The sequence below is a fragment of the Pyrus communis genome, chromosome 7 (genome assembly GCF_041283825.1).
Source record: "Pyrus communis isolate YQ-2024b chromosome 7, ASM4128382v1, whole genome shotgun sequence".
Classification (NCBI taxonomy): domain Eukaryota; kingdom Viridiplantae; phylum Streptophyta; class Magnoliopsida; order Rosales; family Rosaceae; genus Pyrus; species Pyrus communis.
In genome coordinates this window covers 29,779,683-29,798,041 of record NC_142571.1, presented here as the reverse complement: position 1 = coordinate 29,798,041, position 18,359 = coordinate 29,779,683, and the positions used below count along the sequence as shown (strand labels likewise).

At 37.5% G+C, this 18,359-nt stretch overlaps 1 protein-coding gene and 1 pseudogene across 1 annotated transcript; both read right to left on the bottom strand.

Annotated features, from left to right (window-relative positions):
• Nucleotides 1–3,783: 3,783 nt before the first annotated feature.
• On the bottom strand, nucleotides 3,784–7,112 carry LOC137734147 (protein phosphatase 2C 51). The gene is made up of 3 exons (XM_068473442.2): nucleotides 5,845–7,112; nucleotides 4,718–4,823; nucleotides 3,784–4,257 (listed from the first exon to the last, which is right to left on the bottom strand). Exons 1-3 carry the CDS (start codon nucleotides 6,646–6,648, stop codon nucleotides 3,941–3,943), a joined length of 1,227 nt encoding a protein of 408 aa, XP_068329543.2. The 5' UTR covers nucleotides 6,649–7,112; the 3' UTR covers nucleotides 3,784–3,940.
• An 8,064-nt stretch (nucleotides 7,113–15,176) lies between these two features.
• On the bottom strand, nucleotides 15,177–17,989 carry LOC137734560 (putative RING-H2 finger protein ATL21B; annotated as a pseudogene).
• Between the last annotated feature and the right edge of the window lie 370 nt (nucleotides 17,990–18,359).

Here is an 18,359-nt window from a genome sequence, read left to right as displayed (position 1 = left end):
TTGGTTGTTTCAGGGTTTAAAGCATCATTTAAGAGCTTTGATATTGGTTTTCTACATATTAGATTGGTTAATCACCTCAGTTAATAAAGGCTCGTTTGATACCTATTTCGTTTTTAATTTTTAATTTTCACTGTTTAAAAAGCTGAAAATTCAAACCTTTCTTAGTAACTAATTTCATTTTTCTAATTTTAAAAAATAAAAATAAAAACTAAAACTGAAAAGTGAAATCCTCAAGGCCAAATTTTGAAAACTCAAGAAATAGTGAAACTGAAGACGACATAATTATCAAGCAGCCCTAAGTAGATCAACATTGAACAACATTGAGTTTTTTTTTTTTTTGACAAATGATAGTATCTACACTAAAGGAGAGAGAAGTGGGTATCACAATAAACTAGCAATAATGTGGTTTAATTTCGCCTTTGGCAAGAATCAAACCTAAAACTTCTCTTACAAGTAAAGAGGAATACCACATAAATCGTAATACTAAGTGACTTGAGCAACATTGAGTTGAAAAAGTTTTGTATGTGTATAATTTACGTATAAATAAACTTGTGGTTCATGCTGAACATTATCGTTCGAGTCTGGAAACATCGAGAGAGAGATATTTCTCCATTCAATCTTCCATCATGTATGTTAAACAGCGTCCACGTGAATATCTAATTAAATTTGTCGGCACTGAGGATTCTAGCTAGCTTTTGATTCATCCATTCTTGTCTCGCTATACTGTCGGTTCCTTCAATCAGTGCCTAAAATCAAAAGGAAACCAACAACGTACGGACTTCAGCAATTATATAAATAGAGGACAGCATTATTTTTGCATGCATGTGAAACTTATCACAGACTTCACAGTTTATTGTAATAGTCTGTGCACTGCTAAATCTGTATATCTTACTGTGTACTCACCAAGCACCAGGCATTTTTCCATTCCTACATTTAGTCAATTATCAAATATTTTGAGCAATTCATCTTAATTAACAATACTTTTACTTCTATCTTCGGGTTTAGGGTATACCAAGATTTATTGTTTTTGGTAGCAAAAATAATGTACGATAACCTGGTGGGTACATTTTTGCTCGTGGTCAAATAATAGTAATGCTCATCACTATGGGTGGAGCTACCTTGGCCTAGGGGGTGGATGCCCCCACTCATTTTTTGTGAAAATGTGTACTTTTCTAGTTGCTTGTGACATTAGCATCAACTTTTCTATGTGCTACTATCATCGTTGAAAGAGCATTTTCAGCGGTGAAATTTCTGAAGATCGATTGAGAAATTGGATGGGAAATCAATGGATGAAAGATAATATGGTTATTTTTATAGAGAGAGATATTTGAAGGTATAGGTAATGAATTTGTCATGCAATGCTTTCAAAACATGAAACGCGTCGAGAAATGTTGTAATATGTTGTATGAAAAACTTTATGGATTAATATATAAGTATTTCGTTTTGTATATTCTTGAGCTTTTTAATTTGTGAGTGTTGTTTGAGGATGCCCCCATTCATGTAGACATTTGACTTCATCCCTACTCACCAACCTACTTATTACCATTTGATGAGTTTAAATTTTGAAATTTGTGTCGATCCACTACATGAATCTCAAAAGTTAAACTCATCTAACGATAATAAATAAGATAGAGAACATCATTATCACTTGAGGGTGATAAGTAATAATAAAGTAATTAGATATGCACACAACTCCTTAATTGACAAACAATTAGTAGTTTTTTGCTCGCTTTTCTTATAGTGGGTGCTACTGCTAAGGGTATATATATAAACCAAAAACGAAGAAACTCCTTGTGCTTTTTACTTTGGTACGTACTACAGGACCATTGGTTTGAGGTGGAAAGACACTAGGGTTTCATAAAAAAAAGAAAAAAAAAACACTAAAAATGGTGGTGCTTGGTTGTTTGTTATTTAAAGTATTTCTGTCAAATTTTTACTGGTCTCTTTCACAATCAATTCCAATTCGGATACACGTTTCTCTTTTTGAAATATGTCCTTGTCATTTAGGGTTTCTAGTCCATTTACAACGTACAATGGTGGTTGGATATAGCCATCAGCCTAAATGATAAGCTTTCTCGCTTTTATTGATTAAGCAGGATGTATATAGATATGGGGGATAAGCTACATTTTCATCGGCAAATTAAGCAAAAGATGAGTCACTCTTTCAACATGTGTATTAAGAATCAAGAAAAATGCCTATCGAAATCATACCAAAGAATGATAAATAAAGATGTCATTGCAAAGTACAAAAGTAATTTTAACGCTATGCGTACATCTTTTTTCTTCATATGTTACGATTGATACCAAATCTTGCACCATCTCTTAAAGAGACTTTGGAGCACTGGAGTTCTCTCTAACAGAACTGATTCTCGGTGACAATATACTCGTAGTATAAAAGTCTTTGTCAAAGTATGACCAATACTAAGTACAACGGACTTTAATAAACCATTAAAGAATGGCAACCACAAATCCATGACACCCGTCCTCATACGTCGAGAATAAATTACAACATCAAAGGCTTCCATTGATTACGTGATTATCACTCATCAACCTTCTTACATACAATTGATGTGGCAACTCTAAAGTCTTGACTCTTGATATGGGATCGGTAATTTTCTAATCACCAAGTAATTTATTAGATAAGGATGTGGGAAAGATGACTAGAAAAGGTTTTCAAGTAACACGCGGCATAGTATTTAAATGAGTGCAGAACATTCGGTAGATAAAGGACAATATTTTCCGGTGGATGCCGTAGTAGAGTAGAAAAAGGTGTTTATGCACTTCTTAATATATAAAAAAGGGTGTGCATATTGTTATGTTAAACAAGCATGCATGTAAAGTTAAATCGTAAATTCATAAAATAAAGAAGGAAATCATTATTCCCTAATCACGAAATGCTTCTTCTTTTCAAAAGGTTGGGGAGTTTGGTTTCTCTCACATCTCATGATCATACCCAAAGTTGATATTTCATATGGGAATTAACTTGGCTCCTCAATGAATGAGGAGAAGTTCCTCTTTAAATTACTATGTACGTAGCCGATTCACAGAACTTTATGTTTATGATCGGAAGCGTTCATATTATAAATCATTATACAAAAACCATCTTTGCAATTAATTAAATATGAGATTGTATAAATCATCAAACTATATAAAAACATACGAACGAATTTGATAAATGAATTAAAAATGGTATATCTATTTACTACAACTGATTAACTAAAAACCTTGATTTTTTGTTAAAGTAATCTTTATAGAATAATTTATAATATGAACTGTTTTTATCATAAGTACAAAATTTTATAAACCGTTCACTTAATGAATTGAAGAGAAACTCCTACTCAATCTTGAGGAGCCAAGCCTCTCTATTTCGTATATATTTGTAGTTACTATTCAATTGAGCATCTTTATTTATGCGTCAACAATCTGTTGGTGGATAAAAGGACTACACCCTATCTGAAAATTCCACTTCCCCTATAAACCCCAAAAATAAAAAGTAGATGGAACTTGATGACCTCGGTTGTGAAAAGCAACCATACTTACTAATACACTTCAATGCGACTTCAACCCCTCTCTTTCTTTACAACTTAATCTACTAACGATATCACTTGTCCAGAAAAAACAAAAAAAAAGATAAAACTAACCGAAGCCATTGTAAATTGCCCTTTATTAGGATGTACTAAAGGGCTTATATATACTCTCTTATTACCCCATTAATTTAAACAGCACAGATTCTACGATTCTAACACAAATGAATTAGTATCGGAATAATGAAACAGCCAAGAATGATCGACACACATACATATATAAGCTTCAATTACCCAATTAACAAAGGAATTATGTAACTTCAAATTCGAATGTGTAAAGGGGTAAAGAATAATATGAGTTAACTTATGAAAACAGTATATTTACTGAAAAAATAAAATGCATGCTGGCTAGCTGGCTAGCTGGTTTTTGTGAGGTCGACGACAATCACACTAATGTTATCTCTGCTTCCCCGAGCCATAGCTAGGTCAGCCAAGATTGCTGCTGCCTCGGATGTGCGACTCCGGACATTTAGGAGAACCCGATGTTCGTCATGAATGGAAACTCTCCTCATTCGGCCATGAAGACACTTCTTCACCACCTGACATGCTACGTCGTTTGACATAACATCCCACAGTCCATCGCTGGCAAGGATGAGGAATTCATCCTGGTCGGTTCGTTTGGTCACCGTCACCTCTGGTTTTGATATCACATATGGCCTCAGGTAATGGTCACCTGCACCCCGAATTAATTTGAAAAATCACAAAATCAGTGAGGTGTACTAGCAAAGTTTCTATATTAATCCGATACTCTTGTGTATTTTGAAAATTAAAGCAAATTAGCAAGCGGCTCTTTACTACAATAATAGAAAAAAGTTGAACCTTTACATGATGGCGTGATTTAAACCCTATTGATAGTTAATCTAACATCTAATCTAACAAAATCAAATCTATCATTTGCCCAAAAAAAAAGCTAATTAACCTAATGCAGGTGAATGTTAATTTATAACTGTTTAAAGGTGACATTGGTCATTCACTTGAATTAGGCTCTCTCGATTTGCTTTGTCTAATTAATAGCAAGGATATTATTTGGCCCGAGATACCTAGTGATTTTATTTGTAATGCCCTTATTGGGGATGGTTGTTAACTTATACAAGATTAGGGTTCATGTCCCGCTGTTTGTATAATGTACGTACCTATTGATCTGGAAGTGGCGAGCACACCGAGTACACGGTTTCCGTTCCAATTGATGACCCTTCCACCCGCAGCTTCAATTCTCTTCAACTCATCAACTCTGTCAGGCTTATATATGCACGTAGAAATTATGAAACGTTGTATGAATGGAAAAAAAATGTGTTCAGCTAGCGTAATAAGATTTTCGAGCAGCCATAAATGGTATTTGGTTAAACCTAATCATTTAACTTAATAATAAGGTACATAAGGCGTTAAAGAAGACTTGTAGCTCAAACGATTAAGTTCATTCATTCTTGCATACGAAATCATGAGTTCAATTTCCTCCTTCGGCCAGTATTGTTGGATACAAACTACAGTGGAAAAAGTTAATTCTCTTCCGATTGTTCCAAATACTAATTACTTAGGACTGGTTTGGTATTGTTGTACTTTGAAAAAAAACTGTTTCTGCAATGGTGTGAGAATAAGCAACTGTAAAATAAAGCAACAGAGTGTTTGGTAAACTTTTTTTTGTAAAAGTGCTTTTGAAAAAAAAAAAACAGTATTATAGTGTTTGGTAAACTTTTATGTAAAACAGATGTGAAAAAAAAAAACCGATTTTTCAAAGCTGAGTTTTGCAGCTTCTTGTTTTTTATTTTTTTTTTACCCAAAACTGTGAGAAAAAAGCTGAAACTGAATGTTTACCAAACACAAAAATAGCTCTCAAGCTTTTTTTTATACCAACTTTATTCAGAATCACGTACCAAACCAACCAAACCAGGCCTTAGTCTAATGTTGTTCTTGCTACCTGCATCACATATTAACTACCCCTAATTTTTTCAACAATATATATTTTTGGAGTATATTTTCTGTCTTCCTTTTCAATTTTATAGCCAATATTATGCAATTTCCACTCAACAAGGTATCCTTATCCTATATATATGTAATGTGAATTTATAATAATTACAAAATCTGGAACAAATTGTTGGCATGTGTCACATATATTTGGGCCTAATTTGCCCACACTAATTAGGGTTTTTTTTTTTTTTTTTTTTTGTTGGATAGTTAGAATAATGCTTTATAGGTGAGCTCATTCACAATCATTCGAAACGAAGTTAGAGAGATACATATATAAAGTTTGTTAATTACGCACCTTATGATCATTGGACAAGGCCAAGGCAACACCCCCTCTTGACAAAACAGCCCTAGAATCACCACAATTGGCCACCACCACCTGCTCCTCCGTCACCACCGCCACCACCGCTGTCGCCCCAATCATCCTCGCCGCTGCAATATCCCTCACCTCCCCATCTATTTTACCAAAACACTCATCCATCACCGTCTCCCAATCAATGGCATCACCTTTGTCATCATTTTTACTTATAATCGCTTCCATTTCCACCGCCTCTGCCACCACCTCATGCATCCTCTCCCTACAAGCCCCGGCCACGTCGGGCCCACCGTGCCCGTCATACACCCCGAAAAAGTCAAATTTCCCAAACCCTACCTCCACTCTCACCGCATCTTCCATTTCCTTCCTCATCCCCTTCACAGATACGACGCCGTACCCTCCCCTCGCTTCCAAACCCTCACTATCCCTTTTCCGTCCTCCTTTATCTGATCCGGCCATGGACCCAGTAGACAACACGACTTCGTTTTCCGATGCCGAAAAAGACACCGACATCATCTCCATCGAAGCCCCAACATCTTTCTCTTGTTTCTTCAGCTCCAATGACTTAGGATCTTCTGGAGCATGTTTCTGGTCGTCGTCACCGGTGATCTTCACCTGGATATTCTTCGTATGACACGTGTACTTCAGTCGCCGGACTCCGAGTCTCTGTCGCCGAGCATTCTTGGTTTCGATGACGAAGCTCTGTCGTCTCATCTTTTCATTCATTCTACCGCCTGAAAGTGAAGGGCTACTTTTCTTCGAAGAAGGGCTTCTTTTCAATTGCATGAAAAAGCTGAGAGACGTAGACCAGCTTCTAATTTCAGCCGTTGATTATTTCTCCGCCGTCGGATGATCGCCAGGCGTGTTTATGCGGACCACTGGCTTGGAATTTTGAGAGAGACGTGGACGGTAGGATGCTATCCAGGACGCGTGGCGCGAAGGAGGTGCCGTTATTGATTCTTGATTGGCTACGAGATCTTTTGGTTCAGAAGGGGCCCACAGGAAAATGTGTACGTGGCGAGTGGTGAGGGGATGCGGTGGTGCCTCTCATTACTTTCTCGGGCGTTTCGGCTCGCTGACAAGAATGTTGACTTGTGAAAGACGTAGCAACACGTGTCGGATTTGGACCTCGTACTATGTTATTGACGATTGTCGTGTCTGGTTTTTATTGGTTCAAATACTTTTATTTATTCAGAACACGCACTCATCCATTGAAATTTCGAAAATTAACAGAACGGGGAGCAGTTCATCGGCAAGCACTCTTTTTTAACTTTTTATTCATTCTTCTTCAATTCAAAGAAATATGTAAAATATAAAAATAAATGTGTAAATAACATAATTATATAATGATATATGCAGATAGACACATAAATAATTTTGTATTATCGAAGCAAAATGTTATTGTGACGAAAAAATCGTTTCATGTAAATTTTTCATTATACTATGTGATTTCTGATTTTTTATTACTGTTATGTCGTAACTAAAGTTTTGACAATGACTACAATGACTTAAAAACTCCAAGTACAAAGCAACTTAAAGTATACTAAAAAATCTCCAAAAATTAAATATATAAAAAATCGAATTATTTTTCAAAGAATGAAAATAATCACATGGTATAAAAAGCTAAAATTGTGCAAGTCTGCAAATGACTTGTAACTCAGTTAGTTGAGATTATTCATTCTTAAGGTCTCATGTTTGATTTCACCTCTTCATAATTTTGATGAATTAATGTAAATTATCTTACAGTTTGTCAAAAATAAAAATAAAAATTGTCCAGGCCTCTTCAACCCTTGGAGTAAAACCTAAATTTTTTGTTCAGAAAATTTAAGTTTTAACCCATAAATAGTTTTATGCTCCAACCCTTATGGCCTCAAATTTTAACCCCAAATTATTAAAAAAATGAATTTATGCTTTTTTTTAATTAACTTTAAAAAAAAATTATGTAGACTATCTTAAATTAATTTTATGAACATTTTAACCTAAAAATATTTAAATTCCGATAAATATTGAAAAACCACTAAACCAACACTATGAAACTCATTAAACATTATGAAAGAATATGAAATGCATGAAAGAATATGAAACACTGGTACTTACAAATGTTTTTGTAAGATAGTAAAGAAAAAAATTGGAAGAATTGTAGGAGAAAAGTGAATTTTGTGTGGATGTTTGAATAAATACATAGGTATTTGTAGAGTTTTTTTAGTGAAGTTTGAGTTAAACTATATTTTTAAATTATTTTAAAATTGGGGTCTTTATATCTTACTTTTTTCCATTGGATTTGATTATATTAGATCTCAACAGTTTGATTCAATAAATTTATAAATATAAAACAAAAAAAATTTAAAGATGAATTTGGGCCGTTGGATTAGTCAACGGTCCAAAGATCCAAACCGTTGGATTAAATCAAAGAGTTGTTAGGCTCTCAATTCTTGCTGACAAGCCCTTCTATTTTGTAGACATGGCCACATGCATGGGACCTAGCATGTCTGGTTTGGAAAAGTTGGGGGGGGGGGGGGGGGGGTGGGGGGGGGGTGAGGAGGAGGAGGAGGAGGAGGAGGGTGGGGTGTGCGGGGGGCGCGTGAGATTAAAACAGGCACGTCAAATCCCATGTAGGTTGCCTTTATTGGGCATGTTCAGTCGCACCAGTGGGGTTAAAACTTAAAAGCTAGCTGGTATTTGGCCCAACTCAGGCAAGTCAAATCCCATATAGGTGGCCTTTATTGGGCACGTTCAGTCGCACCAGTGGGATTAAAACCTAAAAGCTAGCTGGTATCTGGCCCAATTTTGAGTTTTAACTCAAAATCAAATTTTAGACCAAGGGTTGAAGTGAAATGGGATGGGTTTAGAAGCCAAATTTTGAGACTTACTCCAAAGATTGGAGTTAGTTTGAACACCTTATAAGGACATGTTATGTTACATATATTGTTGAGAATTATACATAATAACGTGGGAACGATGTTTAAACTAGTCAAATATAGAGCATGAAACACCTATTTTCAAAATAAAGCATGAAACACATATTTTACCATCTCATATTTTACAAGTATCCACAAGAGTATCGTGTCGGGTTTAGAGAGTGAAATACCACGCATTGGATTGTACTAGGGCTTTGAACTTTGCTCTTATGCATTCGTGAAACACATGTACGAAAGAGAATTTTTGCTAAAGTTATGCTTTCTGTTTATAGAGTTTTCAATTGTTTATACAAACAGAGTGAAAAAATGACGTATCATAGCTTGGGTTGAACCGCGTGGAACATGTGGAAGTGCCGGTGTCGATAACATTTTCCCAACTAAAATTTGGCCATGTGAACATAAGTGCTTCTGTCTTAAGTATGGTACGACCGATCTGAATTCAATGAGATGACAAGAGGTGATCTCACTGGGCCATGCAGTTTAGGAAGGACCAAAACAACGATTTACAGTTACTTACGAGGAACCGACGAACTTGATCATATGTCGTGCATCCCATTTCAATGAGGCATGTTTGGCCTTCAGAAGAAGAAAAAAAAAAAAAACCACTGAAACTCATCAGACTCGCAGACACGAGATATATATTGGATTAAAGTAAATTTGGTTCTAATTTGCTAAACCACTGAGACTCATCAGACTCGCAGACACGAAATATATATATTGGATTAAAGTAAATTTGGTTCTAATTTGCTAAATCGTTTTTTTTTTGTCAAATTGTTTTCAATAGATGGATTACATATCACATGCACTCATTCAACTTCTAATCAAAGTAATTAAGTTGGATCATATTAACTGTGATATGCAAAAGTTCTCTGTCCATGGCACACCCGTTTCTGCTAAAAAGGACAAAGAGTCGAAAATAAATTTTGCTCAGATGATGATATTGTTATATTATTAATGACATATTGATAGACAATCTGTACGCTACTTCCCCTCCTCCGGATTACAATGAAATGCGTGGTTTTTTCCCTACTTTCCAAGTTATCTTTTGAGATGGGAAGACAAAAATAGTACTGGCTGTGGTAGTTGGTGTTGGTATTCAAAGGAGTTTGCTAACTCAATACCAAAATATGTGGGTGATAAGTTTACAAACTCTATCACACCTCTCATTTTGCACTCTCAATAAAATTGGACAAGGAAAGAAATAGAGAAAGGAGGGAAGCAACAAGCTTTGGCAAAACACTTGGACTTTGATATATAAAAAAAGGTTTACAAACTGATGGAATAAGAAAGCTTACAAGCTTCTTCACAATTGGAAGTGGGATTCGGATGGGATAATTCTAAAGCCTAGCAAGGAGGCTTATTTATACAAGCAGAAAATGAATAAACAATAAGACAACACATGCAAACAGATCATGTGACCCTTGGACAGCTTGCACACAGCAGCTCACATCTCTTCTGTCTTTCAACACACTTTCAGCTAGCACATGGAGGAAACTTTAGTCTTTGTAGTTGCAGCATGTGTGGATACAACCTGTAAAGAAACTAGCAGCAACCTTTTACAGCCTGTTTTTATTTGAATTTCCAACACGCCCCCTCAAATCAAAACGCCTTCATGCCTAACATTTCACGTAATAACCGGAATGATTCAACTGGTAGTGGCTTAGTGAAGATGTCAGCCACTTGTTCCTTTGTGTGACAATAGACAAGCTCAATTGTCTTTTGCTTCACATGGTCCCTTAGAAAATGGAACCTGGTATCAATGTGCTTTCTCCTTCCATGTTGAACAGGATTCTTTGCAAGTTTGATTGCAGACACGTTATCCACATGAATCACAGTCGATTCCACTTGTGGATGACACACTGACTTCAACAGATTTCTTAACCAAATTGCCTCACACACGGTTGAGGCTACAGCAACGTACTCGGCTTCACACGATGACAAAGCAACAATTGATTGCTTCTTTGAAGTCCATGAGAAAGCTGTTGATCCTAGAAAAAACACATAGCCAGTTGTGCTTTTCCTTTCATCTTGGTCACCTCCCCAATCACTATCTGAATAACCAAATAATTTTGCATCTTCACCAAAATTATAAAATAGACCATAGTTTAGAGTACCTCTTATGTACCTCAAAATTCTCTTGGCGGCCAGCCAATGAGACTCCCTTGGTGTTTCCATGTATCGACTCACGAGTCCAACACCATAAACTATATCAGGTCTTGTGATTGTAAGGTACCTTAGGCTTCCAACCAAGCTTTTGTACACGGTTGAGTTTACAAACTCACCTTCTCCTTCCTTGGACAGCTTCAATCCAGTTGCAACTGGAGTGTTGACAATATTGCACTTGTCCATATTGAATTTCTCCAATATATCTCTCATGTACTTTTGTTGAGAGATGTAGATACCGTCACTTTCTTGCTTCACCTCTATGCCATGAAAGTATGACATTAATCCATTGTCAGTCATCTCGAATTCACTGAACATGGATTGCTTGAACTCATAGAACATTGCTTCATTGTTTCTTATAAACAACAAGTCATCTATATAGAGACAAATAATTAAGAACTCCCATTTTTCACCGTTCTTCATGTAAACTGAATGCTCGTATGGACATTTCTGAAATCCATTTTGGTGAAGGTAGTTGTCAATCCTTGAGTTCCAAGCTCATGGTGCTTGCTTGAGGCCATACAAAGCTTTCTTCAAACGATACACCTTATCTTCTTTTCCTTGTACTTAGAAGCCTTCTGGTTGTTCCACGTACACTTCTTCCTCAAGAACTCCATTAAGGAAGGCTGACTTGACATCTAATTGATAAATTTTCCATTTATGCTGAGCAGCAAGAGAGATTAGTAATCTTACCGTGTCAAGTCTTGCAACTGGAGCATAGACTTCATCATAGTCCACTCCATACTTCTGTTTGTAGCCCTTTGCTACAAGCCTTGATTTGTATCGATCCACACTTCCATCTGCAATGCGTTTGATCTTGTAAACCCATTTGACACCAATAGCCTTCTGATTTGGTGGGAGCTTTGTTAACTCCCAAGTGTCATTCTTCTCGATGGCATGGATCTCTTCTTCCATGGCTTTTTTCCAACAATCTTCTTCCACAGCTTCATTGAACGAGAGAGGCTCATGGTCTGCATAGAAGCAGAAAAAATTGGTTTCTTCTTCTTCTTGTCCATAAATCTCTGTGAGACTCCTTAACCTCACTGGAGTTGAGGAGCTGCTTTCCTCACTAGATGTAGGACCACTCCTTGCAATTCTGTGCACTGGAGTTGTTGTGATTGTTTGAGCAGGCTGTTGCTCAATAGGTGGTACAACTTCTGGTTCTTCAAAATCAGTGGAGACGATCTTTTCTTTACTGACTTCTTTGTTGTTCCACTTCCATGTCTCTTCCTCACTGAAGATGACATCTCTACTAACCACTAGTTTGCCAATTAGTGGGTTGTAGAGCTTGTATGCCTTGGACTCTTCACTATAGCCCACAAACACACACTTCTCACCTCTATCATCAAGTTTCCTCCTCTTGGCTTCTGGAACTTGAGCATATGCAACACACCCAAAAATTCTTAGGTGTGTAACATTCGGCTTGTATCCACTCCAAGCCTCTTGTGGTGTCATCCTCTTGACATTCTTTGTTGGACATCGATTCAACAAATAAATCGAACAAGCTACAGCTTCTGCCCATAACTCTTTTGGCAAATTCTTCTCCTTAAGCATGGACCTTGTCATGTCAAGGATGGTTCGATTCTTTCTTTCGGCTATCCCATTTTGCTGTGGGGTATAGGCAGCAATAAGTTGATGCCTAATTCCTTGCTCCTTGCAGTATGCTTGGAAAGCATTGGAGGTGTACTCTCCACCTCTATCTGATCTCACAGCCACAAGCTTGTGGTTACTTTCAGCCTCTGTGAGTGCCTTGAACTCCTTGAAAATTTTTAGGGCAGCTGACTTCTCCTTGAGAAAATAGACCCAAGTCTTTCTACTGAAATCATCAATGAAGGTAATAAAATACCTATTACCTCCATAAGACATGGGATCCAATGGACCACATATATCTGTGTGCACCAACTGCAGTGGTGCCTTTGCTCTCCATGTATCACCAACAGGGAACGATAGTTGTGCTTGCTTGCCAATCACACAACCTTCACATACTTGGCGTGTGGCTTCAATTTGGGGTAGACCACGAACCATTCCTCCACTTGACAGCAACTTTAGGCCTTTGAAATGAAGATGGCCAAATCGAAGATGCCATTTCCATGACTCATCTTCCATTACACCGATGTTGCAGCTTCCAATCTTTGTGTTCAAATTCAACGGAAACATCTGGTTCTTTAACATTCGAACACGTGCAATAAGCTTTCTCCTTGCATTCCTGAGAGTGAGAAGCATGTTCTCCATATGTATAATGTACCCTTTCTGGAGCAGTTGACCAATGCTTAGAATGTTGCTCTTCATACCTGGTATGTAGTAGGTATCGGAGATGTATTCTTCTTTACCATCCTTCTGGATGATCTTGATCTTCCCTTTGCCTTCAACTGGCAACTTTGAGGAGTCACCAAGACTTACAGATCCATAGGCCCCATCTTTGAGTTCGGCAAAAAACTCCTTCTTTCCATACATGTGATTGCTTGCACCAGAGTCCAAATACCAAACATCTTGTTGGCTACTGGAATCATGGTGTGCTAGCAAGACTGTAAGTTCTTCATCAGTATTTCCACTTGATTCTGCCATGTTGACATGCTCACCATTTTTATGTGAACATTCATTGGCATAATGTCCATATTGCTTACAGTTGTGACACTGGATATGCGCATTTCCTCGAGTAGATCTCCACTCCTGAGACTGACCTCGATTTTGTGCATAGCCTCGACCTCTTCCTCGAGCTCGTCCTCAGCTACGGTTAGATGAACTCCCACGACGTGAGTTCCACTGCCCACGACCTCCATTTGGTTTGTCAATATTCAACTTTGACTCCAAAGCTTGCTCTAGCGTTGTGGGGTTTGCATTCTTCTGAATGCGTTGCTCGTGAACTAGGAGGGATCCTAGTAGCTCCTCTGCGCTCATCACCTCCAAATCCTTGGATTCCTCAATGGCAGTCACCACATGCTCAAACTTAGATGTGAGTGACCGGAGTATTTTCTCCACAACTCGTACTTCATCGAGTCTCTCGCCATTTCTCCTCATCTGATTTACTATCACAATGAGCCTTGCGTGATAGTCGGAGATGCACTCCCCTTCATTCATATGAGCAGTTTCAAAATCTGCTCGAAGTGACTGTAACCTCACTTTCTTGACTCGATCTACTCCTTTGTAGATTGTACTGAGTGTATCCCATACTTGCTTGCTCGTTGTTGCTTCTGCAACCTTCTCGAACGTTGAATCTTCCAAACCCTGGTATAGAAGATACAGCGCCTTTTGGTCCTTCTTTCGTAAGTCTTTGAGAGTGTTCCTTTGATCCGCAGTATATACGGCTTCTTGCTCGGCAGTGGGTACAACATACCCACTACTGACAACTTCCCATAGCTCCTGTGATCCAGACAATGCTTTGAATTGGATGCACCATCTTTCATAATTTTCTTTCTTCAATGTGGGAACTTGGAGTTGCACTAAGTTGGACGTCATAACTGCTACACCTGCCAGAATGGTATTCTGGCTCTGATACCAATTGTTGGTATTCAAAGGAGTTTGCTAACTCAATACCAAAATATGTGGGTGATAAGTTTACAAACTCTATCACACCTCTCACTTTGCACTCTCAATAAAATTGGACAAGGAAAGAAATAGAGAAAGGAGGGAAGCAACAAGCTTTGGCAAAACACTTGGACTTTGATATATAAAAAAAGGTTTACAAACTGATGGAATAAGAAAGCTTACAAGCTTCTTCACAATTGGAAGTGGGATTCGGATGGGATAATTCTAAAGCCTAGCAAGGAGGCTTATTTATACAAGCAGAAAATGAATAAACAATAAGACAACACATGCAAACAGATCATGTGAACTTTGGACAGCTTGCACACAGCAGCTCACATCTCTGCTGTCTTTCAACACACTTTCAGCTAGCACATGGAGGAAACTTTAGTCTTTGTAGTTGCAGCATGTGTGGATACAACCTGTAAAGAAACTAGCAGCAACCTTTTACAGTCTGTTTTTATTTGAATTTCCAACAGTTGGATGGTAGAGGCCTGGTGATTCACTGACTATAAAACTTGAGATGCACGGGTAAATCTAGCACTATTTTCTTCTTTTTTTTGGTAAAGGAAGAAACATAATTTTTCTCCATACAAAAGAAATAGAGAGAACACAGAAAACAGAAATTACGTACAAATTGAGGGGAGGATGAGCAGAAGATTTTCCGGAAAAATGTGATGGCACGTGCATTAAAGTGTCACGTATGAACTATCACGATGGATAATTCCGACAGTTAAGGCAAGTAGCATTCATTTGAAGCCATACATCGATGCAATCTGCATGGAAGCAATGTTGGCATTTGAGGATGGTCTTCAATGTCTCCTTGGGCCTGTACGTGGACAAGCATATCGGGCACATGCTGTCGTCAGGCTTTGGTAAGCGCCGGCTTTCGCCAAGGACTCTTTTTGGGTAAGCCCTCGAGCCCTGGCTTATCAAGGCGGTGGTGGGCTGCGGAGCCACTGCGGAATTAAACTCAGGAAGAGTTATTCGCCCCTTTGTGAAAGAGTTGACCTTGCCAAAGACGCAACACAAAACCCCCCAAAACGCACAAGATTCCTGACACACCAACTCCAACAATAATAGCATAGCGTACGCTCCTTGGGATTCCTGATCGAATTAGCAATTCAGATTTAGATTAGATTAAGTTGTTGCAGATGAATAAGAGAAAGTGAAATATAGATTAGACACATGCATATGCAAACACAGCACCCACCATGTTGTGTTCGAGGAGTATTCAAGCTCGGTTGTATAGAAGTTGTTTTAGTCAACTAATTTAACTCAAATTATATACATATAATCGTAAATTTTGTTGATGGGTCGTAACTCATATCATAAGATAAAAAACTTGTGTAGTAGCATCACCCGCAGGAGATATTGGGGAGGTTTTCCACTGAAGTACGAGACGCTATGTTTTTGGTCCCTCTCAACCTATATTAATTTTATTAATGTGAGAGTTATTCTAATCAAACAACCGTTAACAATTTTCTCGGAATATAATGCACTAAACAAACTTTCCTAATCAGACTGAATATGTCGAGTTTTAATTACAGGAGATATTACTAATCTAATCTATACTGGAAAAAAAAAGTCTGAACTTGAAACACAACTATAAGTCGAAAAGAAAGAATTAATCTAACCACAATCCACCACTTGCCCATAATGTCGAGTTTATACAACCATTTCCCAACTCTTTGCGTGTATGGAGGTGTTGACGAAATAGGGTATAGACTTTAATTAACGGCTGGCTCTAATGGGAATAAGGTCAATCTAAACCGAAAGCTATGATGTTATGAACTTATGATTGCAGTGTGGAAAGCGTTGAACGCAGTTCCAGCAGAGGAAGACTCTGGTCTCGTTTGAAAGTGTTTTTAAAATGATTAGAAGCGTTTTTGGTGAAATTGATTTTAGGTTCCAAAAGTACTTTAAGTGCTTTTTGGAAGAAGCACCAGATATGTGCGTCTTTCAGAATTTACTTGAATTTTTACTAAGAATTAGTTTTAAAAACATTTTCACCAAAAACACTTTTATTCTTTTTAAAAACACATCCAAACGAACCCTCTAACACTTACAATTCCAACTTTACACTTATCTCCAAAAAAATTGCCAACCAATCACAACCTTGGTAAAATCAAATTGTTGACCACGTCCATTAAAATCCGAGTAATGTTATTCATACCATGTTTTTATATCACCTTTCTATACCACCTTAGGTGACATCTGATGTGAACTGCCATATCATTTGAAAAATTTGCAAAACCCAAGAAAATGAAGGAGAAAGACTCCTCGTATACCACAATCATAATTTAATTAATTAGTTTTTTCTTAATTATTAGTTTATTAAATAATAAATTAAATTTAAAAATCTGATTAATTCAAATGATGTGGCTGTCCACATCAAATGCCACACGAAATCACATATGAATAAAATATAATCAATTCTTAACTATTAATGAAATTAGCTATGCTTTCGTCATTCGACTATATATGCACGCCCGCGATTTTTAAGCATTAACATATCATCAACGGTTAAAAATCACGCACGTGAGTAAAGATGAATGCTCGTACAAAAAACTTTTATGCACACACCTCATAATTTGTACTAAACAAGTACTTTGAAAATGAAATTTAATTATATGGGAGATACGGCGGTGGTATGAGTAAAGAGTCGAATTCAAACAGTATGTGGAAGGAACAAATGTTTTACCGGTAAAGCTGTATGACGGAGCATGAGTGTTTGAAAACTAATAAAAATAGTAGAAAACAACTACAACTAATTAATCACGAGTTAGGAGCAGTAATAAGGCTAATTATTAATCAATTACGTCGTTGCGGAAGTCTTGAGCAAACAACTTGATGACAAGAATTACTCTTCACCCCACACCGGCCACCACGAGTGGCGCAACCGCCGCACCCTGGCCTGTCCCATGCAAAGCCCGAGATGGCTAGTCAGGTCCGACGACATAAACTCCTCGTACAACGGGAATTCAACCGGAATAACAAACGTACCGATTCGATTGCATGTCGATGTAGACGCCAAGTAATTAATCACCCTCGGAGAAGTGGTAGCAAAAACAGTGTAAGTAGAGCCACTCATGCAAGCAATAGGGTTTAATGTGTATTTCAAATAATCCAACGAGCAATTAAAGTACGTGAAACTTTCATTTGTGACGCCATAAAACGGTGAGCCCAAGAGATTGAGGGAAAAAATTCGTTGTGCGAGGCATTTGTTTGGATCGTTAATCCATATTTCTTGTTCGGCATAGTCTATACCCGGGAGAGCAAACTGTCCAGAATAAGGAAGGGTGAGGATTGTTTGGTTGGTGTTGTCACAGGACAGGTTCAAAACCGGGATAGGAGCATGACTCTGGCCCCTTTTTTTGTATCCCAAACGGGAATTCGATGACCGGCTCGCCGCCGCAAATATACGCCTCCATGCAATTTTCTAAGCTGCTTGCAAGGTATGAGGATGACAAGAAGAAGAGGAGGATGGAGAAGAAGGGCAAGATTACTCTGGGAATATTCATTTTTTTGTGGGGCAACAATTGATGCTTGAAAATTGGAAATTGGAATATGGATAGCAGGGCATACTTCCAATATGTATTGCATTAGATCATAGTTGACTTTATAGAATAAAGGCCAAGTCTTCATTCACTCTTCAATTTTTTTTATTTTAATATAATTTTAAACTTTGTAGACTAGATTTGATCAAATACAAAGGAGATGATCTTCTATTTTTCGGAGTAATTTTCAGCGTACTTAAAACTCCACCACATGGTATTGTTATTATATATGTTGTAAAAGTGCTATATATGCATATATCAATTGTCGTTCATTCATATTATCCTATAATGTTGCTATTCTACAATGAAATGCCTGTTTTCCTTCCCTACTTTC

Bases quoted from the DNA above. Each gene is read 5' to 3' on its own strand.
- LOC137734147 (XM_068473442.2), bottom strand. From the start codon at position 6,648: ATGCAATTGAAAAGAAGCCCTTCTTCGAAGAAAAGTAGCCCTTCACTT. The intron at 4,824-5,844 runs GTGCGTAATTAA...TGCATATATAAG, and splicing joins CCTTGTCCAATGATCATAAG to CCTGACAGAGTTGATGAGTT. The intron at 4,258-4,717 runs GTACGTACATTA...TTCGGGGTGCAG, and splicing joins CGCCACTTCCAGATCAATAG to GTGACCATTACCTGAGGCCA.